At 42.9% G+C, this 24,592-nt stretch overlaps 2 protein-coding genes across 5 annotated transcripts in view; one reads left to right on the forward strand and one right to left on the reverse strand.

Moving 5' to 3' along the window:
- The window catches only part of DAW1 (dynein assembly factor with WD repeats 1), an 80,176-nt gene extending 74,686 nt beyond the window's left edge, over positions 1-5,490 (forward strand). For all 4 annotated transcript variants that reach the window (XM_042995543.1, XM_042995544.1, XM_042995539.1 and 1 more), the window contains exon 13: positions 5,345-5,490. In XM_042995543.1, the coding sequence (XP_042851477.1) occupies positions 5,345-5,481 (137 nt within the window). In that variant the 3' untranslated portion in view covers positions 5,482-5,490. The remainder of the gene's footprint in view (positions 1-5,344) is intronic.
- A 3,427-nt stretch (positions 5,491-8,917) lies between these two features.
- LOC102966740 (SPHK1 interactor, AKAP domain containing) overlaps positions 8,918-24,592 on the reverse strand; it is a 160,401-nt gene continuing 144,726 nt past the window's right edge. Inside the window, exons 8-12 of the mRNA XM_042995545.1 lie at positions 22,009-22,185; positions 20,070-20,156; positions 17,838-17,890; positions 17,563-17,747; positions 8,918-10,787 (exon numbers count right to left, since the gene is read on the reverse strand). Of these exons, the coding sequence (XP_042851479.1) occupies positions 10,644-10,787; positions 17,563-17,747; positions 17,838-17,890; positions 20,070-20,156; positions 22,009-22,185 (646 nt within the window). The 3' untranslated portion in view covers positions 8,918-10,643. The remainder of the gene's footprint in view (positions 10,788-17,562; positions 17,748-17,837; positions 17,891-20,069; positions 20,157-22,008; positions 22,186-24,592) is intronic.

A 24,592-nucleotide genomic window follows, 5' to 3' on the forward strand; every position in this document is an offset into this window, starting at 1 on the left:
AGGGTAATGCTTTGCTGTTTAATTTTTGTTGGCGGTTGGAGTGAGAGAGAGAGAGAGAAAGAGAGCCCTCTGTATAATTCCTTCCCTTCAGTTTGAGCAAATGCCCACCCAGAACAGATAAGTATTCCAATATGAGAAGGCTGGGCTCTGTCTGTTGGGATGGGCTTTGTCCAGCCTGTATTCGTCGCTGAGATGGAATCGGTATCTCCTGCATCACGTGAGTTAGGTGGACATCTACGGAAAACCAGGTGAGGAGGAAAGGGAGACAGGATGCTGCCGCTGAGGCCACCCAGACTCTACTACATGGGGGCCACCATATGTGATAATCATCTGCTTCCATCGTGGCAACGACCTTTGTGGCCCTGGGTAGTGTTGGCCAATTTCCTTTGGGCTTCTCCATGCCGAGAGACTCCTCCTCCTCTCCACAGGCAGTGGGAGTCACTCATGCCCAGATAGGGAAAGGACAGGTGTCACTTCCAGGATATAACTGGTGACAAACAGGCTTGTGCGCTGTGGTCACTTAAGCATCCTTACCCTCTTCCCACTGGGCTACCTCCCAGACTCATCATGACTGAATGTCGGCAATTTGTTACTTTGAAAATATCCTCCATTCAATTCTTTCTTTTTTTTCTTGCTGTCTCCTGGAGTCAAGCTCTAAAAACAGAATTTAAAATTCACCTCCCAGTGTGTCTGAGATGTTTATCCTTTCCATTCTGGATCCTTGGCTGGCGTGCACTTCCTCTGTCTTCCATTGAACGATTCTGCCCTTTAGCTGGCTGTTTAACTTTCCTTTTGAACAGATAAATGGTACAGCATTCATTATTGGTTAAGAATGTTTAATATAATGTAACCTTTTAAAAGGTTAAATATAATACAACATTTGAAAAATGCTTCTAAAAGCATCATGAGAGAAGCCAAACATTTTTTTTTCTCTTGGTGAAGAAGATTTTATTGTGATTTTAAAGTTTTGGAAAACACCTTTGTAACCTAGTATTTGCCCAGATTGAGGATAAATTTCCATTTTGCATCCACATGGAGTACTGCCTGGAGTCAGCTATTGTGAATGATCTAGAAGTATCCCCGTGTGGAGGTATTCTCGAACAGGTATCTCAGCCTTGTAAATAGTCATCAACTCCATTTTCCCAGCCCTCACCTCATTGTTGTCAAAGAAACACAGAGTTCTGTTCATTGTTCTTCCTCTGTTTTGGGAGAGTGATGGTGTAGTTGAGAAAATACGTGATTGAACTGATGAAAGATGATCAGTGGTTTGTGAGTCTGCTTCTTTTTCCCTCGGTGTGGTCTACCCTTTGACCTCTCTCACTTCTTGTGCCTCCAATTTATACCAATTTAAAATGAATCCCATTTCTAGTTCTGTGACTTTAAGAAAGCTATTTACTTTTTCCATGTTCCAGATTCTTTGATAATAAAATCATAACAATAAAACCTGCCTCATTGGGCTGTTGTGGAGATTAAATAATTTAACATATAAAGCCCTTAAAATACTCCTTGGCATATGTAGAGTGAGTGGTCAATAAATGTCCGTGGTTTTTGTTGCTACTTTTCTTCTTATTCTTGATACCTTAATTAGGTCCCTTCACCATTTTGAATCTTAATTTCCTTACCTACAAAATTGGGTCCATAACTTTTTCCCATTCAAATGGATTACAAGGACTTGAACAAGGAACACGAGGGAGAAATCATTAGTAAAATGTTGGCTAATTAACACCAGGGAGACTCTGGACAAGGCTGTCCTCTATTTTCAGGATCATTGGAAGTTGGCTATGCTTGGACTTGTGTCAGACGCTCATTAGCAGATGTCACTATCCTCCAGCTCAAGGGTTTGCCAAAACCTCCATGCCGAGTTGGGAAAATTCATTTTCTTCCAGGAATAAACTCATTTAATTTTGTAGGTTATTTATTCATCAATCAGAAGAGCTCTGATGATGACAATATTGCCCTTGACATTCTGAAAGACAGGGCTCCGTGCCCCAGGAAAGAGTGTGCTTACGTATCACCAACCCGTGTGCTCATGCGGGGCAAGAAAACGCCACATGCAGGGACATCAAGAGTTGAAGGCAGCTTAGAAAATGTCCTGAGGGAATGTTTGGGGATCTCAGTTGAGGGTGGAAAAATATACAGCTCAAGAGACACGGAGGTGAGAGGAAAAACTGCCAGAGAACAGGGATGGGTTGGCTCCTTGCACAGCCTCTTTGGTTAACTCTTCAACTCTTGCTCCAGCCATCACCCACTAGAGGCAATGTGGCAATGCTGCCATGGTAACAAGCCAGTTCAAGCTGTCTCAGTTGCTGAAGTCCAGAACCTAGATGACATCGCCAGTGCCTTCTTACTTAGAACCCCAAATCACGTGTTTATACTGGCTAACAAGTGGTCAGGGCCATTTCACGTGCCAATTTTTGACTTCTTCAAAAATTTCAGATTTACCTAGAGAGGAACTTGGAACCACTGGGGTTAGACATGAGCCAAACGAACACTGCCCAGCCCTCTTTCACCCTCACCCTGCTTTTTAATTACTTTATTTCCAGCACAGTTCATTATTGCTATATGCTCGATTAAACTTATTCCCCATATTGTACTTTTGCTTTGGCTCCTCATCTGTATCCCTCGCTAGAATGGAAATCCTAAAATGCCAAGCACATTGTCTCTTCTCTGTTGCATTTTCTTGGGTCATCGGACACAGTGCTTGTCATGTCTGGTGCCGAATAGATGTTCAGGAACTGGAAAAGGCTAAATATGAACGCCTATCGTAATGCCAGGCATCGTACTGAATTCCTTTTCGTGGCTCTCGTTTCTGAAAATTGGTTACTAGACTGTCAAGAAATGCTTAGCCAGGCAGTAACAGGTCGTTAAGGGCATAAGCTTACAGCTTCCTATTTCTTCAGGGGTGTATATGGCAGCTTTGTTGTATCTGGTGCATTTTTGAATGGCTTTTTTACGGCAAAAAGAAATACCATGAAATGAACAATCTTAACCATTGTTATTGATTTCAAGAGCCCCCTCCGCTGGTTTTAGTAAGCGATAGTTGGCCTACAGCACTGTATAAGTTTAAAGTGTAGAGCCTAATGATTCAGCTTACATATATTGTGAAATGATTACCATATAAGCTTAGTTAATCGCCATCAGATAGATGGAAAAGAAAAAAGAAAAAAAAAGGTGTTTTTCTTGTGATGTGAGCTCTTGGGATCTACTTCCTCTGGAACTGTCCTGGAGGTCCCACAACAGCATTAGCTGTGTTTATCGTGTTGTGCGTTGTGCGTTACGTCCCTACTACTTGTTTCTCTGACAACTGGAAGTTGGGATCTTTTGACCCCCTGCCTCCGATTTCCCTCCCTTCCAGCCCTCGCCTCTGGCAACCACAAATCTGATCTCTCTCTTTTTTTACTATCAGCCTTTTTTGTGTTTTTTTTTTGTTTGTTTTTGTTTTTAAGATTCCACATACACATGAGACCGTACAGTGTTTGCGTTTCTCTGTCTCACAAAGCCCTCGAGTTTCTACCATATTGTTGCAAATGGAAGGGTTTCCTTCTTTTTTGTGGCTGAATATGTTCCCGTTCTGGGTGTATTTTTAATTAAAAGTAATCCGCTTAATCTGCTTTGAGTGGCAGGTAGTTAGAGCGGTTATCTCTGTTTTTAGCAAATACTGATGAAGGAAAAACAGATGTGTGTGGTTTGGGGGGTGGACATCAGAACTTCAGCCCCTGGAGGTGAGAAGGAATTAGTTCTCCTTAGAAGTCATTAATGGGGTCCCAGACTTTGACCGAAGCTTAAAGCAGCCAGTGTGGACATGTGTCTTGTCGTATATTAACCATGACATATGTTGTATATATTTTATAAACTCTGCCAGAGTTAGAATTTTCTGACTTAAAAAGTAATATATTTCTTGAAGAGTTACATAGGCTTCTTTTCCCCTTCCCTCCTTTCCCTATTTCTTTCTTTCCTTCTCTGTTCCTTTCTTCCTTCCTCCCTCCCTTCTCTCTTCTTTTTCTTTTCTTTTTTCTTTTCTCTTTCTTTTTCTCTCTTTCTTTTTTTCTTTCCCCTTCTCCTCCCTCCCTTCTCTCTTTCTCTTTCTTTCCTTCTTTCTTTTCCTTTCTTCTTCCTCCCTCCCCCTTTCCTTCCTTGATTAGGACATATTCTACACAAAGAGTGCCTTTAAAATAGCATTCTTTTTAATTAGAATCTGCCCCTTGGACATGATTTCTTCACAAATACATGAGCTCCTAGAAGGGGATCGTCCTTTAAACAAACATGCAATGAAGATCCGTTCGGTACTAAATTAGATCAGGCATCAGAGGGAGGATTCCGAGGTGATACCAAGTGAACAAGCCAAGGGTTCTACTTTCTAGAGATGTAGAGTCTAGAGCAGGATTATGAAAATGGCATGCATAATCCCCCTGAAACTGTATAGGCAATCCCTGAATTTTACACAGGCGGAGTTTTCCTTCGATTTTCAAAAGAGCCTATACCACAAAAATGTTCAGAACCATAACTACATCTTTCTTTGTCCCTCTGAATACTCTCAGACTTTTCCTCATCTCTTTTTTTGGTTTAATATTTTAAAACCTGTTTATTTATTTTGAGAGAGAGAGAGAGAGAGAAAACGAGAGTGCAAGCATGTATGAGCAGGGCAAGGGAAGAGAGAGGCAGAGAGAGCATGCCAAGCAGGCTCCACACTGTCAGCACAGTGCCCAATGCAGGGCTCGATCTCAAGAACCGTGAGATCACGACCCGAGCCGAAATCTAGAGTCAGGCGCTCAACCGACCGAGCCACCCAGGTGCCCCTCCCTCATTTCTTTAACCAAAATTGTTCACCACCTGATTTCTCTGCCTCTTGCCCCAAGCAATCAGGAAACAAAGAAGCAACCTGCTGCTTGACGTCTAATAGTCTTTATCTCCCCAAGACACCGAATTCCATAGAACAACCGCTTTGTTCCTCAGGAGACTACCACACTTTCCTTTCTCTCTGCCAAACAGCCATTTGTAGAATGTTGCAGTTGGAAGAGATTTCCTGTATCATATTATCTGCATACTTTATCTGCTGCATTAAAAAGCAAAGCAAAACCAAATGTTTCAGAAAACACTTAGTCATATGCTGGAGGGCACACGCAGCTGGGGCTGCAAATGACAGCTTTTTTTATATATACTTGCACTTAGGTTTTAAGAGAAGATCCTGATGTCAAATGAAGGCAGAAGGAAATGACTGATCTAATTTAGTAAGGCTTTATTAGACATTTCTAAGGATTTTATAAATGGTCGACATGTGGCCTTACTGCCTTTATCACTAAATATGTCGCTAGACTTGTAACACTTGTCTTGGTGCTTGAAATAGCAGGTAGAGCAACCTTCCCCAGCGGCACACGTAGCCACGAAGAAGAATCCAGCGAGCTCAAAACTAGAGGCTTTCGTGGTTTTATCCCCCTTCGTTCTGTTTCAACACGTGGCGATTCATCCCGCTTTCCTCCGTAAGAAACAAAACTCTTGCTCCTACCTGATCTGTGTCTCATGCTGTCATTTTTGATGTGTCGAAAGAGGGATGTGTTTTGTGTTTATGAAGATTTGGGCCAGACTGGTATTAAAACAAAAAGAGGCGATAACAAGTGTGGGCGAGGATGTGGTGAAAAGGGCAACCTCACGCACCGTTGGTGGGAATGCAACTTGGTGCAGCCACTGTGCAAAACAGTATGGACAGTCCTCAAAAAACTAATACGAGGAAGGCCATGTGATACAGCAGTTCCACTATTGGGCATTTACACACACACACAATGAAACCATTAATTCTAAAAGACGCACGTAAGTCTATGTTGATCGCGGTAGTATTATTTATCATAGCCAAGATATGGGAGCAACCTGTGTCCACTGACAGATGAATGGATAAAGAAATTGTGGTATATATATATATATATATATATATATGATGGGCTATTACTCAGCCATTAAAAAGAATGAGACCTTGCCCTTTGTGACAGCACGCATGGGCAAGAGGGTATTATCCTAAGTGAAATAAGTCAAACTGAAAAAGACAAACACTGACTTCACTTTTATACGGGATGTAACCAAACAAAACAAAACAAACAAGCAGAGACAGGCTCATAAATACAGAGACTGAACTGGTGATTGCCAGAGAGGAGGTTGGCGGGGTGGAGGGTAGTCATAGGCATGAGAATTACAGCATAAGGAATAGTCAATAATACTGTAATAATATTGTATTATTACAATAATAATAATAAGTGGCAGGTAAATAAATAAATAAATAAATAAATAAATGGCAGATGAGGTCACTGAGTAATACACAGAATTGTCGAATCACTATGTTGTGCTTCTGAAACGAATATACCCTTGCATGTCAACTACACTTCAATAATAAAAATTAAAAAAAAATGACTTGGGCCAGGTGTTCAGCCCAGGGACCCCACAATCTGCCAGGAAACAATCTTTACACCTGCGCTCTGCAGTGCTTAGAGCGTCCTGGTAGAATCTGGAGTCCCTGTCACATTCTGGGCTGGAAATAGGGACAGCAGACAGTAAAGCAGTTCAACGGGACAGAGTTCGTCAAAGCAGTGAGAATCTTCCAAAGGCAAATAAATAACTGTTGATAAGAATTTAATGAAAGGCCATTTCTGAAGGACAGAAGGGAATAGGAAGGAGATGCGATAACTGAAAAGAAGCTCGTGAAATTGGATATGAGGCTTTAACAGGGCGGCGGCGGGGGGGCATTATGAAGGGGACTATGTCAGGAAACGGAAAATTTAGATGGTCAAAGGATTCTTGCAGCAATACCAGCAGATTACATTTTGTTGGCTTTTTTTAAAAAAATTTTTTTTAATGTTTTATTTATTTTTGAGATAGGGAGAGACAGAGCATGAACAGGGGAGGGTCAGAAAGAGGGAGACACAGAATCTGAAACAGGCTCCAGGCTCTGAGCTGTCAGCACAGAGCCCGACGCAGGGCTCGAACTCACGGACCGCGAGATCATGACCTGAGCCTAACCAACTGAGCCACCCAGGAGCCCCGATTTTGTTGGCTTTTTTAGGGTACAATTTTGCTGATGCGAGGGAGGCTCAGACTTTTTCCCCTGTCCACTGCATTCAAACCTGTCTATACTCGACTGGCTTCCAAGTCGTGCTGATATGTCCTGGAAATCACTTAAATTCATCCCAATACCACAAGAACATTCTCAGGTCTGTGATCCAATGTTCTTACGCAGCTAAAATAAAAGGCAGGTTTTTTTGTTTGTTTTTTTTTTAAATAGAAAGTTTTACTTGCTTAAGGCTTAAGTCCAAAAGCAATTCCATAAAAAATCTCAAGAAGCTTAATATACCTGGTGGCATTCTCTGGTAAGCAAAGAACATTACGGTAGAACTGTGTTTCTAGAATTAGTGGTTGAACATCATTAGTTGGAAACGGAAGTTATCCATGGCCCATTAGCTTTCCCAGGGGACAAGGCCTGGTGGGAGGGACTGGGGAGGAGCCCATGGATGAGTCAGAGGTGGTCCCACGCCCCAGATGGCCTCACGGAAATACAGGTATTCGACCTACTGTGCTAGAAGCAGGGGGTGGTACTTGCTTGTACAGGAAAGGGTGTCAGGAGGCCCGGGTCGCTCAAACCCTTGCAGATTCCTAAAAGAGGCCTGTTTTCAGGTCATGCCTGTGGCTGGTTCCCAGGAGCTAAGCTCTGAGCCTTCCACTCCTGGAGGCTCCCTTCTGTACCTCAGACAAGGAACCTTCAAATGCCCATTCTTTGCCTCATGAGTGATGACAAGAACTGCTTGTACCCCTTCCCAAGAAGCCCCTCCTGAGGTCAGGCTGAGCTCAGGACACAACGGGCTGTCCCCTACTGTCCCATCACACCATGTCTGCTGGGTGGGCTCGTCCATCCCACCCTCCACACCTGGCCCCTTTCTCGCTTATTCTCACTATAAAAGACAACCCCTTTTTGCTTCACGTTGAGACACCTGGCAGGTCTCACGGCTGGAACACTCTCACTGTTACCATGACCGCTGTCCCCCTGGGGTTGCAACAACCCCGCTCTCCTTCTTACTGTAATCCTTGCAAATAAAATCTCTCCTGGGCCACCGCCCAGGGTTGGTTTTTATCCGACATTACCCTCCGGCTGACTGGCCAATTCTTTATGTGAGCACGCTTATGCCTTCTTATTATGATATAAAGTGCTCGGAAGTCTCCGGGCCTTATTTGCACCAATCCTAAGCATGCGTTTCCTGAATGCAAAGGGCACCGATCCATTTACCTCTAAGCCTGATAAGTTTACCTCTAGTTTGCTGGAGTCTAGGTCAGTTTACCCCCACGCCTTGTTTGCCCTGGGCTTCTTTCTGCTACCCGTCAGGCTTCCTGGAAAGGCCGCAGCCCCTGGACCTTGGGAAAGTGGGAGGGGGTGCCTGGTGTTCGAGTTCCTGCTGGGATTCCCTGGACTAGAGGTTACAGCCTCCCCTTCCTCCACCCTGACACCTCCTAGAGCCTCAGACGCCGCCCCTTCAGTACACCGTTTATATCGCTGGCTCCCAACTAGTGGTGATGTCACCACCCAGGGGACATCGGGCAATGTTGGGAGACATCTTTGGTCGTCATGACGGGAAGAAGTGTCCACTGGCATCTACTGGCTATCGGCCAGGCATCCTATACCGCGTAGCACAGCCCCCTGCAACAAAGAAGTATTCAGCCCCAAATGTCAATAGTGCAAAGGTGGAGAAATGCTGATTTATGTGATAATCGCTGATGCTAACAAATTTAGTCAAAGGACATTTTCTTATTCAAAAGTTTGAAAATGGAACAGGAAAGCTTGTCCAAAGGATAATCTACCTTCATCCAATCACACTGGGGCCATTTTTTCTAGGAGGCACTGAACGATTTTTGGACCAAAAAAAAAAAATGGTCAACCATTCGGCAACAAAAATTTATTGATTCGTTTGCAACATTAGGTACAACATGTATAACTTTATCACATGGTAACAATCCCGTATTTGTGCTTTGTAGGATAAGTAAACATTCATTCCGGCACAAAAAAGTCTACGCACAATATTCTGGGATGGTTTAAAAAATAAATATATCCTTTTCCGTTCAGTAGCGCAAAGAGCTTTCGGTCTGAGATAATGGATACATTTTACAATTTGACATTTTGTTAATGTGACGAGTTGAACACATATCTTAAATCGGGACTATTGATGTAACAAGTGCCTAATGAATTCTGGGGAGGATTCCGTGATGTGTGAAGAGGGAGGTATGGCTCCCAAGGAGGCTTTCTTGACATTTCAAGCTGTGGATGACATATAAGTCCAGCGCCGACGGCCTGGGGCCTTGTTCACATTTAAAATCACGTCACAAATTTTCAAAATAGAGTAAAAGCAAGATGTTTAAGGAAATCTTTGATAAACGCCTTCTCCGGTCAAGAAAATAAAAGCCGGCGTACCTCAGTTAGTTGAAGGGGAAGAAGATTTATCAAGGAGAAGTTAGATACGTCGATTTTTCAAAAGAGTAAAGCTCTGTTACTGAAAAACTTCAACGGGTAAGGTTTTCTTTTTTCCAAATTAAATGCCAATGTGTTTGAGTCAGGAAGAGTCTACGGTCCTAACGGGTTAGGCCAAATCCTGCGCCCGTCACCATATCATCCTGGGAGCAGGTCGGCCATACCAGTATCAGTGGATTTATGATGAAACCACTGAGCTCAAGTGTCAAGATACAACTTAAGACGACAATCCTCTCATGCTGTATGAACCTCTAAGTTAACTCATATATTATTTAAGGTAATCATCTCTTCATAATTTACAATAAAAATAAAAGGAATGCTTATATTTTATATAATTGAATACACAAGGAGATTTTATCTCAAAAGACTTTTGTTTTTGATAGTAAAGTTTTCCCTTATGGTAAGAATTCTGTGATCATGTTACCCAAGTAATATAGAGACGGAAACGAGACAATTTTCAGTCTTTCTCTCTCTCAACTGAACGCCAATAGTTTTCTGGTTAGTTGAGAATGCAGACACTATTGGGGGGATAGGAGATACTTACCAGTGAGCTGCTATGAATAAATGAAATCACCTGGGCAGAGGACATTGCTAGGACTCCTGCATTTCTCTTAATATCCACTGATAATGGTCTGAAAGTGAAGATCTTTTATATCAAAATTCTGGAAATTTCTCACCCATATCTTAAGTGTGTACCTGGGCTGAGAGCCCCTTAATCAGCTCACAAAAGTGAAATAAAAGTTACATCATAGTTTACAACATTATTTTGACTAGTGACTTTGTTTCCAGTTGATTCACATAATTGGAGACATTACATGTCATTTTATATCATTAAAAATATTTAAGTACAGCTTTCCTGGAGTTTGGGCCGAGTTCAAAGCTTTTCGTTCGGGGCCCGTTAAAATTTCTGCTTTTCCAGTGGTTCTAATACAAGCTTTTTTTTGGACCTGCTCACAGGTTGCCTTGATTTGTACCGATCTATGTTTTGCTTTTCCTCAGATTTATTCGATCTGCAGCAGACTTGAACAGCAGATTTTGTATAGCTCTGCTAATGTGATGGGATGTTTTGAGGAGGTTTAGAGCATTTCGAGCAAACCACTGTAATCTAAGCTGGGAAAAAGGGAAGGAATATTCTAAGGGCATTGCTGCCCTATCCCAGTCCCAAGAGCCAGTCAAAGAGACTCGGGGTCCCCTCCTTCTGCTCCTCATGCATTTTGCAGTACTGAACAACCGCGTGAAAGATGTCTCCCACTTTCCAAGACTTCTGCTGAACCAGCCGCACGACATCTAGAAACTAAAATAAAGCACAGAATTAGGACTCATGTATCACAGATGAGCCTCAAAGTTATCTCATTCAACCCTTTTTCCAAAGCCAGCAGCTCTCCGGGCTATTTTTTTTTAATCTCTTGTGACAAGGGACAATTTTGCAGGACAGTCTATTTTCTTTTTAGACAATTCCGATTGTTAGAGAGTTTTTTCAAGTGAACTGGATTTTTCTTCTTCACAGCGGCTGCCTTCCATTGATTGGGGGAAAATAAATGGGATTCTTCTTTCAAGAGTCCATCTTTTGGATATTTCAAGAGTTTCCCCAGGTCTGAGCTGGACTCTCTGTGACAGGACTGTATAGCATAGCTCCCAGGACCTTCTATCTGTCTTACAAATAATCTTTCATTGGAGGTATACATTTAGGCCAAGTAAATCAAGTGCTGACCTTTTGGGTACAGTCACTTATTGGCTCCCCACTCTGTCTTGAATAGTCCTCTCCCCCAGCATCACATTTCAAGAGACATTGGTTTTCCATTGTAAAAGGAAAAGGAAAGATTGGGGCATCAGAGAAAAGGGGAGAAAGGCTAGGATGTCTTTGCACGATTTGATTAATCAGACTTTTCCAGCGCTTACTTTCCCAGCTCTTACTGGAAGTCTAGAAAGTAGGAGTTACCAGTAGAGAAGGCTTGAACATCAAGTTTCTGAGATCTCACTGAGAGAGGCTCGTAGGTTGGTGACTTCTTTTCAAGATTTCCATTGAGGGGTCACCAATGGCCTTAGGCTAGACCCATCCCTTGAGGGTGTCGCCTCTCCCTTAACATGTCTTATAAAGACGCAGCCAACATGAAATACACAGAAATATAAAATTAGCCTCAGTTCCTTTTTTTGCTTCCTGTAGACTCTGGCTCACTGGGCTACCATTTCATTCCCAACTTTTATCTCTGAGTCATTGCTCTAAGAGACAATCAAAGCTCTGGAGCAGATGCCAATATTTGCTAAGCCCTTCCCAGGAGGCTGTTGGCCCCAGACCTTTCTGGAAGCCCAATTACTAGATTCTTTCCATCTATTTAGGACTTGCTGAAGTAGGATCTGCCACTGTGGTGATGAGCACAGGATGATGCTGACCGAAGCCCCACCAGCTAGCCACTCTGCCAGTAGTTTGTGGAGTAGTCACAGGCTAGAATCTGTTTCATGGTTTCTAAATACAATCTGATATCTCAATAAATCAGCTTTAAAAATGGTCTGGCACGACTAAATATAGACTATTCTTGAGGCTGTGATGACTTAACCTCAGACATCAAGACCTTGAAACATCTGTGGGGCTGATGAACAAGAAGGTCTACACTCTTTTTTTCCTTCACTAAAAGGAATTTCTAAATAAAAATGCAGCTAAGATTGTGAAGAGGCCAGAAAAGGACATTCCCAGTTTGTTGCTATAGCCTTTTAAAACCACGTTCAGGGGGCGCCTGGGTGGCTCAGTCGGTTGGGTGTCTGACTTCAGCTCAGGTCATGATCCCACAGTCCGTGAGTTCGAGCCCCGCATCAGGCTCTGTGTTGACAGCTCGGAGCCTGGAGCCTGCTTCGGATTCTGTGTCTCCCTCTCTCTCTGCCCCTCCCTGGCTCGCACTCTGTCTCTCTCAAAAATAAATAAACACTAAGTCCACATTCAGGTTAGCAGTTGGCCCTAGATCTTTCATTGTTCCTGTCCATGTTATTGCTTTGGTAATTTTAGAATCAGCTTTAGGGTGTCCGGGAGCTGAGTTTTTCATTCCAGTGCAGTGAAAAACAAAAATCAAACATTTTCACTTCCTGCCACTTCACAGTCCATAACAATCAGGTTCCCTTCCTACATATCACAGTGGGCATTTCCTTGAGCAAATATTTTGTCTTAGGAAACTAAAATGGCTTATATCCTGTGATGGTGTCATTGACAGACTCACTTGAAGAGGGGTATTACGTAGAGGGCTTTCATATTCTCAGGGGCACTTGCTAAATTAGATCAATGGTTTACAAAATTATATGGTAGAGTCTATGGGAGTTGTTGTGAACTGTGAGATTTAAAAAAAAAAAACAGTCAACTTAGATTTCTGAAAGCAACTACCTTCTCTTGCTCCAAGGCAGAATTCCATTTTATGAAGTACAAGTGAGTTCGTTTCTATAACCACTCCTGCAATTACGGCCTGTAGAGTCGTGATTATCAGCCTTGTCTGTGGCCTAGAACCACCAGGGACCTTTAGAAAACTCCAGTGTCTGAGCTTCATCCCAACAGGAGATTCTGATTTAATTGGCCAGAGCATCTGGGTCTATAAATCTCCCCAGGTAATTCTAGTGCACACTAAGTTAGAGAACCATGACGAAAGTATTCAGTTCAAGCCAATTTCTTATGTTTATAAGTGAAGAAACTTAGTATCTATTATGCATTAATGTTGGCATTCTCCACCAAATTCATATATTGAAGTCCCAAACCCAAAAGTGATGGTATTGGGAGGCAGGGCCTTTGGGTGACAATTAGGTTTAGATGAGGTCATGAGGACAGGACTCCTATGGTAAGATTTATTCTCCTATAAGAAAGGGAAGAGAGACACCAGAGCTCGTTCTCTACCATATGAGAACATAGGAAGGGAGAGGGCTGTCACCAGGAATGGAATCTGCTGGTACCTTGATGTTGCAATTCCCAGCCTCCAGAACTGTGAGCAATACATTTTTGGTTTAAGCCACTCAGTCTATGGCATTTTGTTCAGGTAGTCTGAGCTGACTAAAACAGTATATAAATCTTCCCTATTTTTCCTTCCTTTTTCTTACTGCCCTTCTACCATTTTGCAAGTAGAATGGAATGAGTAACTAGGGGCAAGGTCACTTCACTTATGACCCTCACTTTCTTAGGAAGGCGTGCATATACCTTTTTCCTCTGTTTTTTTTTTTTTTTTATCATCTCCAAGAAAAAGAAGTAATTCTCAAATGCGTAAATATTAGAAAGGCACTGATTTACAGTGAAGCCAGGCATCAGGCCACTCTAGCTCACAGGAGCTCGTTGGATTTAGAAAAGGAGCTAGAGAGCAATGATATTTTGGATCCAGAAGGAAAAATAATTGGCCAGTTTATGTCATTTGTTAAAAAAAAACAATTGCTGTCATGATTTTTTTACATCTTAAATTAAGTAGATGAAATTTAACTGATGTCAGTCATTGTGAATTACATTTACAAAGTGTTTTAGATCTTTAGGCATTAAGATTCTCAGCAAATTTGCCCTGGAATTTAAGATAGTTAAAGTCCAACTCAAATTCTGTCACTCTTTCGGGCTATTTCTTATGGGAGGGGGTCTCGAACTTTGGTACTCATCAAAACGGCTTCACTTGAGGGAAATTGTTAAAAATGTATACTTCTGGGCCCCACTGAAAGCGATCAGGGCTAAGAAAAGACCTAAGAAGACGAATTGTAAGCAAGTATCCCAGATAATTCTGTGCACTTGGCTCATAGATTTCTCTTTATAACCTGAGTCTCCTCTGGTTGACACTCACCCTACTCTGGGTCCCTCCTGAACTAGAATGGAGATTCCATGAGGGTAGGGAATTTTGTGTCCTTTGTTCCTTATATTCCCAGAGCCAAGAACAGTGCCTGGTATGTTGTACATGCTCAATAAACAGTTGATGAATGTTCTGAGTGCACAACTTTCAAGTGAACGTAATATTTTAATGCGTAGAGAAAATGCCATGAAAGAGAAAGCTTGAAATGAAAGTGTCACTTTTCAGAAAGGAGTGGCACTACACTGGCCACCAAAAATGTTTGCCATTTGCCTTTTGAGTTGAAACGAGGCTGAAATTCATTATAAGCTGACTTTAAGTGCCCTTTGATTCCAAGGTCAATGGTGGGAAACATGAGCTGCTTCGGTATTCACTCATGATATCGTCTCCCCTTTAGTTTATGCCCTTTAGCTTCAGGCTGGGGCACTGAGTGGGAAACACACAAGTGGGAAAATTGGAAACTAAATTCATTTTTTAAAAAAAAAATCAGAATTCACACAAATGGTGGCTTGAAGGGTAGATCTGTGAATGATATCTAACACTCCAGCGATGGTGGGAAAAATGACATTTCTGAACTTAACAGAGATGTTTCTTTAACCCTTTCCGAGCTGAGGAGGAGCAGTGCTACCCTTGTGTGACACGGCCCCATGGGAGGCCACAATCTCTCTTCCGCACTCCTGGAAAATAGCTACTTCACCAATGAAAAAAACAGTCAGAATCAGCACTTGAGTGTTCAAGTGCAGCACTGATAAAAGCAAGGATATAAAAATTTTGTGTAAGGGTTTGCTTTATTTAACCAGTTTGGTCTCAAACAACAAACAGTGCCCATTTATGGAGAAGCCACTCTGCAGAGAACCTTAACTGACTCTGAAAAAAATGAGAATATTTCGTCCCTAAAATTACAATCCTTAGAAATAAGCTCCTTGATCTGATGCTAAATTGCGTGGGTAAAACATTACTTCATGTTTTTCTTGATACCACTCGTGGAGTGATTATTTTCTCAGAAAAACAGCTATGACCAAAGACAGGCATCCCCTCTGAGGATTGAAAACTGGTGAGGATAAAGAAATGTCAAGTCAGGGCCTGATTTACATAATCAAGTTACTAATCAAGTTAGTGATACACCCCTGGTCCTTTCACCTAATGGGGATTTATGAGGCACGTATTCGCACAGAGTCCTGTGTTATTTCTTCAAAATGGTGGATTGGATAAAAAGCCACTTCCTTAACAGATCATCTGAAAATGGACCTAGCAATGCTCTGGAGATGGAAGTTGGAAACCAGCCAGTCCTTCATTTTTCCAGGAATTTGAGGACATCATTCGCCTGAGGAAGTTCTTGTTCCCCTCCCCATGGCAGGGAGTCTTTGGGATGGTGTACAGAAAGAGGGAGGGGTCCAATGTGGGGGGTTCTTTTGCTCCACTCTTTGCACTGGGCCGGCTGAAAGGTAAGATGGAAGGAGACCCTATTAAGTAGTGAACTACTCATCACCTTGCCAACAGAGGTATGACAAAATTCAGATGGCACGGAATGGTCGAAAGTCCTGGGCATGAAGAAAAATATAAATTACTGGCTGGAGAGAGAGGCTGATGTGGGAGGGGCCAGTATAAATTAGGTCTCTGCAGTTTTTCCAGTGGCCAGTCCCACTGGCTGGTGATACAGAAATGGGGAAGCTGTTCTTATTACCATGTACATGGGCAAGATGATCAAGGATCTTTCATTTCAAGCTGCTAGATTTTGACAGTGAGAATTAAAATGCAATTGCACATTAAAGAGAAAATCCAGATTGTAACTCCAAGATCATTGAGCTTGAGAGAGACACACTATTGAGAGGTTTCCAGGACTAGGCTGAGTCACCTTTACCATCCTTTTTCATGGGCCAGCCTCTCTGAATCCTGACTTGTCCATTAAAAAGCGACAGTAATAGCCATTTGGCTCTTCTCCCAGGCTTGTTGAGAAACAAGTTTAATGAATACGTGGAGGTACTTTGGGACAATAAGACATTCAAAAATGCACCGTGGCAGTGATAAGCAGGATCGTAAAACGGCTCCCAAGATTTCTGCCCTAATCCTCAGTACGTAGGATGAGATAATTACGCCCTTATTATGTTATTGTACATGGCAAAAGAGATTCTTTAGTTAGTTTTGAGTTAATCAAAAGGGAGACTATCGGGTGAACCTAACCTACTTGCACAAGCCCTTTCAAAGCAGAGAGTTTTCTCTGGTGGCAGAAGTAAGGGACTGACTGTATGAGAACATGAAGGGGTCCACATGACAAGGAATGCCACAGCTTCTAGAGGTGGTCCCGCAAAGAAACAGGGTGTCAGTCCCACGGCCACGAGGGCCTGAATTAGGACAACAACCTGAAAACCCTTGGAAGCTTGTTTTTCCCCACAGTGTTCAGGCAAGCGCTCAATCAGGCTGCCATCTTGCTTTCTGCCTTGCAAGTCCCTAAGCACAGAGCCGAGTAGAATTTACCCAAACTTCCGGCAACAGGGCTGGGAATCATTGTTCTAAGCTAGTAAATGTGTGGCAGTTGATGACACAGCACTAGAAAACGAATAGAGCAACATTATTCTTAATGTGAACATTTGCAGAAGGGGCGTACTTTTAAATCGCGGGCAAATCGAGCTTGAAGACATTGGCAGATGAATTTGTGCGTCAGTCTTAATCATTGGGATTCTACAGCAGTTAGTGGGCAGTCTCAAAGATAGGGAGTTAGAGTGACAGTTGCTATTAATGTTGAGGTTGGCAAAGGATCTATTCCCTGACTTTATACTGCTGGTAGGTGGAGAATGATCATGAGAAAGGCTGTCTAATGCAAACCTGTTCAGTAGGGACTTAAACATGCTTCTTCTTGACATCATGCCACAGTCTGTTTTAAATATCAATGTGGCCTCACTTTAGTTTCTTATAAATATCAGGTCTTTCCCTTCTACCCTTGATTTAAATGAGTGTTATGAGGAGGTTGGTTCCAGAGCAAGGAACCATCAAAACAGAGCAAACAAACCAAGGAATAATCAAAAAGCCAGAGTCTGGAAGAGTTCCCAGCTCCTCAATTCACTTTCTCGCTGCCACCAACGAGCCGAGACAAACTGAGGGTCAAAGAAACAGTTATTGTGATTTTATGCAGGTGGAAGCTTTCAAAGTTCTAGCCACAATTTTAAGGTGAAAAGTCAAGAGCAAATCATTCAAAATGTAAGTGAGTTGACTGGGAAGTTACTGAGTTTCCAGCAGTGACAAAACCACGAAGCTTTTTTCACATCCAAACACACGACATGGTACCTTTTCGATTCTGTTTTCCTGAGATTTCTTAAAGTAGATGGTGGGGATCCCAAGTTCAGAGGCTGCTATCCACTGCAGAGTGGCTCGAAGCTCAGCGTCAGGGCACTCTGGCTCCAGGTCAAAGTTGATCACCAGCAGGCTCCCCTGGGGGCTGGCCGCTCCCACCTGCACTCCAGAGGCACCTTCTGAACACAGACAAAACCTCAGTCTTACGATGTTTTCCATGGGGAGATCACAGGCAAATTGTGTGTCAAAATTATGGGAATGTGGCTTACCCTCTACGTTTTCTGACTGTCCTTTAAGAGTCTCCTTTTCTTCTACTAATTCACTTTGGGAGAAAACAACAGTATATGGTTGGTAATGTTTAGAAAGGGTAAGCTGCAAATGGATGATGAGGCAATGGGTCGTATCGATCTACAAGCTTCTGAAATTCGTTCTAGATCCATTGTTTTCGTAGAGTGGAGTAATACTGGGGAAATATCAATGTGGCTCTTATGTAGGATTATTGGGTCTGCAATCAATACCCTGGCCCTAAAAAAGAGGCCAGATTAAATGTCTAGTTTTAGTGGGGATAATTGGTGGGGGAGACCGGAAGAAATGCATCCATCTATTCTCCTCAACTTCCCTTCCACAAACCTTCATCAGTTTGAACAGTCAAGGAAATATCTTGTAGGCTACTAGATCTGATTTGGGGATGTATCTTTCTTCTGTATTTGACTTGTTATTTAAAGGTCCCTATATCATCCATCCTGATACGATGATTTTTTCCCTAAACTATGATGGCAACAAATCTGCATTTTAGTCTGAAATAAGGGATAAAACAACCAATGGGCTGCAGAAATTGAGTTGTACAATGAAATATCTCAATTAAAATTGAAAATTTTCTTTTTCTTTCTAGCAGAAGGATGAAGGAGGCTGGAGGTGATAAAGAACTAGAGATAAAACCAAAGTATTTCATTAAAGTCATGGTCAATGTTTGAGGTGTTTTCATACAGCGAGTGCTTGTTAGGAAGCCTTGATATAATGGTAGGATTCAGTAAGTGCTTCCAAAATGAGAGCATATAGCTCAACAGTTGAAAGGAGGTGGCCATCTTGCAAAGACTGTGGTTGTCTTATATTTTTGTACAGTCTAGCAATTAGACTATAGCAGCTCCTAAAAATGTGTGTTTTTATGAGACAGTATTCTCTCTTATATTTTCTATTCCTGCTAAGATTTGCTGGCTGTAAATCCCACTGTATTCCTGATGTTGAGAGAAAGTTTGGGTGTTCTGCCATGCTTACAGAATTACTTCTAGAAGCACGGCCAATTTCCCAAGGGTCTAGATTCTCTTCTACGTCTCTGCAAGTGATCTAAGTGAAATATGATAAGACAGTTTCTGCTATCGTGGAGCGGCCAGACACGGATATGGGTGGTGGTTATTTTGGTTTTCCCTGAGAGCATATAATCTGCGGGGTCCTAGGCTCAAACCCTAGGGAAAGATGGAAAAGGGTAGCTAAACAAATGCTTCCTGAAAGACAAAAAATAAATTTACCCCAAAGTAATTTTTTGTTTGTTTGTTTTTATTTGGGTCCTACCTTAAAAAAACAAAGCAAACCCAAGCTAACGTGTATGTTCATCTCTACTTGCGACTAATGGCTCTATGGAACAAAGGGTGCACGGCGACCGTCAATCGCTGAACCATACTCCCACAGGCCAGACACCTGATTACATAGTGAAGCGAAAATGATTTAGCTATAGAGAGCAACTGAGAAAGGAGATCAGGGAGCACTGTTAGTCTTGTAGTTCATTTTTATTTTTCTCAGATTTCAGAAAACTGCAAATAGTAAGCTAAGTCATAATGGTCAAAAATAGATTTCAATTCATTTACTTTTCCAGAATAATCACAAATTCTGGATGCGGTCCTGACCTCGCATTGTCCTCCTTTTCGGCACTGTAATTTACGTTACACATGTGCTTCTCTAAGTGCTATTTTCCCTTGGTCTTTTAGACCTTTTAGAAGGGTCTCAAGGTCGTGGGGAGCAGAGTCACTGCACGGCAATGACCTGTCTCCATTGTAGCACCGCTTGGTATTCGACCCATTTAGTAGTGATTATCCCAGGTTTCTACGAGTAAAGGAAAAGCCATTCACATTACATTCTATTGAACAATAGTCTCTGTTGGTTGGCATGGTATGATCTAAAAGGATTTCTGCTTCTCTGTGTCCAATGAAGTAAAATGACATCTCTTTCTGATTGTACGGATAAGCTTTTTGTGAAATGATTGTATCAGAGGGGGCAGATTTGAAATCCAGAAGACAGTGGTAGGGTAGGGTAGGACCCGTGGTGGTCCTACCAGTGGTGGTAGGGTAGGACTATTCTAGGCCCTAGTTCTTGCTCCAGTGACATGGAACCACAGCAGCGTGGACATGATGATTCAGTGGTTGGGCACGATCTCAATGACCAAAATGGATTGCCAGATGGAGTTAGGGTAGCGGTCTCACAATCACTGCATCTCGGTGGCTACTTACTTAATCATGGGAGAAGATGGCATGCTTTCCTGATAAATGTCCAGGTCCACAGTGCCAAGACTGCTAGTGGCACTACTGTTGCCATTGCTGACAAAGCAAAAGTTTACATATTAATGCCTGTCTCCACCACCTGGCCACACCGCCGACACTGACGTTCTGCCATTTTTTTCTAAGAGGTCCTTCTTTGGTCCCCGGGAGAATATTGTTGGGGGACCCCTACATTAAGACTTTTTTCTGGACAGATTAGGGGGAACCGGCACAAAAGACATTTTTGGCCCAAGCCAATCATCATCATCGTCATCGTCATCGTCATCTTCGAATTTCTGTAGTGGTGTCATGCCTGATGGGCTACACCTAGTGGGTGACAATCTGCATGACTTTTATTTTCCTCATTCTAGGTGTAGTGAGGATGTTTATCTGGCAGCAAGAGACTCCTCGGTGTTCCCATGGAGACCAAGATACTTCTGAGAATGCTGGCTGGGGAAGCTACCAGAATGTTCATCTGCCTGCTTGTTGACTTCTGACAGAAACCAGGGGACACGCGTTCTCCCTTTGCCTGTCACGGGATTTTTCTGAGGGGCGTTCCACAGAATATGCGCCTGGATCATTGTTTAACTATGGCACTGCAGAACTTACAAATAGGAAATTGGGCAATGCCAAAGTTTAATCAGCTCCCTTGTTGTAAAATCGTTGGGAAGCAATACCTGATACCTTATGTATGGAGGAGTAGGAGGGCTGATGTATCATTTTCATGGGTTACACAATCAACATATGGTCTAGTTACTAGCTTGGAATTTATTTGCTGAAACACAGTTGACTTGAGCCAATTTTTTTTAGGCTGTATCTGTACTTGCAAAATGGAATGCATCCAATTTTAGCAAGCTCACCGAGTTTCCTCATACTCCCACTATTTCCCAGTGACATCTCTTCCAAGTCAGCTTTTCAAAGGGTGAGTGCTGGTGTGTCATATAATGGGGCAGTCTTCCCTCGGGAGGACCGTGACTAACACACTAGACTCCTCCAGCTTCAAATTCCGGCTTTGGGTTTCGTGTAGGGCATCAGATATATTCACTGACGGAAATCTGATGACTCAAACACGTCGCTCAAGGTAATTAACCCGTAAACTTCTGCTAAGACCAGACGTTGAAATTCTCTTTCCTCTCTATCTCTATATTGTAATATTTCCCACCAGTTTGGGGGGATTTTAGACAAAGTGTGTGACAATGTTAAGATTTCCTGGGTCTAAGCAGACCGAACTTCCAGAAATAAGGCTGCCAAGGAACCATTACACCCAGATGCATCTGAGTCCCATTTGCCCGTTGGCCTTTCTGGAAAGTCTGTGGAACTGGGCCAGTATCAAATAAGACTTAGGGCAGAAATGTGGAGATTCTTTCCGTTTCTACCTCACGGAGGGATAGTGTTCGGTTTATGTCTCTTGATGGGCTTGGGTCTTTCCAAATCTGATCTTTCATTAACTCCTCTCTTGCTTTCCCAGAACAACAATACAGAGGTCAGGGGAGAGAAAGGCAGAGAAACAATTAGGCCAAACAACACAACACAATGTGGAAACACTTGCCTCATGTAAACCCAGTCTGGGTTGCATCTGAAATACAAATGAACCAGAGAGAAAGTATCAAACACACCAGGTGTAACAGCAGCCCTTATTTAAAAATTCTCAGTCGTTATCATTGACTGCACTAGCTGGGACTTGGCAGAGAAAGAAACACAGCTGACTCTTAACCTTGGCCAAGGTAATTAAAGGCACAACTGGATATTAAGAAACCTCTTGGCCCAAAACATGACAGGCAGGCACCTTGATCTAGCGGGGAGCTTTCTCTCTTGTCCTGTTAGGGACCCTTTGCAGAGAACCATTTAGGAAGCATTTCTAGTATCTGTGTTGAGACCTGTTTCCCTGGGAAGTCAAGTCAAGAGCAGGTACCTCATGGATCGCTCGCTGAGCTGAAGAAAGCTACTGGTATCATGTGGATTGTCCTCCTCGTTGGTGAGCTGGGACCAGCTGTCCGTGCTCTCCCCACTGCTGCTGGGAAGGTTGGGAAACTCATCGGGGGCTCTGCCTTCTGCGGACACCTCCGCTTCTGCTACATCAAGGCCGGCACTGTAGATGGCAAGGCATCATTACCAAGAGCGGAGGCACAAGACAGAGCTTTTCACGAAGACCTTGCTGACTGCTCAGCGGGCAGGAGTCTCTGCCACAGTGAGGAAGATATCGTTGCAGACAAGCGCAGTCTTTCTTTTAGGCTGACCCTTCTCCTGGCACTCTCCGTCCCATTTTGCCTTTTGGAGATTACTCCTTCAGTTGTCCCATCTCTTTATTTCATCTCCTTCTACTGACTCCCTCCAATCATTTCAAAAGCATGTCGAAACCCCCCGGGCTACCTACAGAAGAATAAAGGAGGGACGCTAGCATCTAAAATGAAGATACCCAGAGCATCGTCTCCCAGAGATTATGATCCAATGGTTCTGCCAGGAGAGCAGGAAACCTGCATTTTAAACAACCACTGCAGGTGATTTTTTTTTTTTTGATTTTTTTTTTTAACGTTTATTTATTTTTGCGACAGAGAGAGACAGAGCATGAACGGGGGAGGGTCAGAGAGAGAGGGAGACACAGAATCGGAAGCAGCCTCCAGGCTCTGGGCCATCATCAGCCCAGAGCCCGACGCGGGGCTCGAACTCACTGACCGTGAGATCGTGACCTGAGCTGAAGTCGGAGGCTTAACCGACTGAGCCACCCAGGCGCCCCGCAGGTGATTTTAATGCAAGTGGCAAGAGGAGCATGCTGGGAGAAAGACACCCACCCGGTTCTGGAGGTTTACCAAGTCGGTTTGTCTCTAAATGCCTCTGAACACATTTTGCATTTGTAGCTTACCTTTCTTTCCCCTCTTTTTTTAAAGCTTTTATTATTTTTTTTAATATGAAATTTATTGTCAGATGAGGAGGGTACCTGTTGGGATGAGCACTGGGTGTTGCGGCTTCCCTTTCTGTACCATCCTCTCCCTTTGAAACCTCTGATGTGTATCAGTATTGCCTTTCTGGGTGCTTTTTTAGGTCAGGTAGCTCTCTAAAGCCTTAACCCTTGATCTGACAGGCTTTTCTCCTTACAGCCTTTCCTCCCTGGCCTCCATGACTTTCTGCCTCTATGGTCACACCTTGCCCGGAGCCTGGTTCCCTGGGTTTCCTTTCAGTGCCACCATCACAGCCATGATGGATTCACTGCCCTCCTTTCCAGTCTGTCCTGAACAATTTCCTCTACTCTCTCTCCTGCCTCTGAAAATAGCTTCTGAACTTGAACTCCGGCCAGGGCCCCTCTTCCTGCTTCTGGGGGCTCTTTTTTTTCAGCCGGTCTCCTGGAAACATCCAATCTGTCTCATTAATATTTTGAAATCAACATATCTAAAACAAATGCTAATTGCCCTCCTATCCCCTTCCCATGTGCTTCTATTTCCATTGATCTTGCCTTCTCTATGCTCATGAAATTATCTTAGTTTAGGTCGTTCTGAATTGTTAGAATTTAGATTTGGAAGGAACCTCATAGATTCGCTGTAGATTGGGATGCAGAAGCCCAGTGAGGTTAAATGACTTGTCCAAGGTTGCAAAAAAAGTGGGTGCCAGACATTAGACCTCACGTTTTGAGACTTGTGGGCTTTGTTCCGTTCCTCCTCGTCCGGACTGTATCGTACTAGCTTCCTAACAATTGAGCCCCAACCATTTCTCTCCACTTTCAACCATACGATCCAGCAATTCCCCTTTTAAGAATTTATCCCCCCAAACCGAAAACACTAATTTGAAAAGACCAATGCGCCCCTATGTTTATCGTAGCACTACTTACAATAGCCGAGATATGAAAACAACATAAATGTCCAGCAAGAGACGAATAAAGAATATGTAGTAAATATATACAATGGAATATTACTTGGTCATAAAAAGAACAAAATCTTGCCATTTGTGATAACATGGATGGAACTAGATGGTATTATGTTGAGTGAAATAAGTCCGAGCAAGACAAATATTATATGACTTTACTTTTATGTGGAATCTAAAAACAAAACAATGCTGGAGAATCATGTAGTGAGGCTTGCAACACAGGAGGGAAACCTCGAAATTATGAAGCTTGGAGTTCATACAGGAACTGCTGTTGACACATTTGCCCCTCCTCTTCACCAGGGAGAGAGAGGAAGTGAAACAGAAAGAGCGAGAGGGAGAGAGGGAGGGAGAAAGAGAAGGGGAGAGAGAGAGAGACAAAGACAGAGAGAGGGAGAGAGATCACTTATAAACAAATCCAAACGTTCTCTGCAGAGAGGACGAAACGGTCTCTACTTCACCACCCTGGACTGTAAACCAATAGCTCCAGAAATATAAATCTCTGGATCTCTCTAGAAGTCTCTGTCTTTAGGGTTACCATCCAATCGTACTTTGATTGCCAGTGCTCTTTGCCCAGAAAGCCAAATGTACAGAATTGTGAACATGCTCCTGGAACTCTCCTGACACTACGTACAGGGTCGTCA

The sequence above is a fragment of the Panthera tigris genome, chromosome C1 (genome assembly GCF_018350195.1).
Source record: "Panthera tigris isolate Pti1 chromosome C1, P.tigris_Pti1_mat1.1, whole genome shotgun sequence".
Taxonomy (NCBI): Eukaryota; Metazoa; Chordata; class Mammalia; order Carnivora; family Felidae; genus Panthera; species Panthera tigris.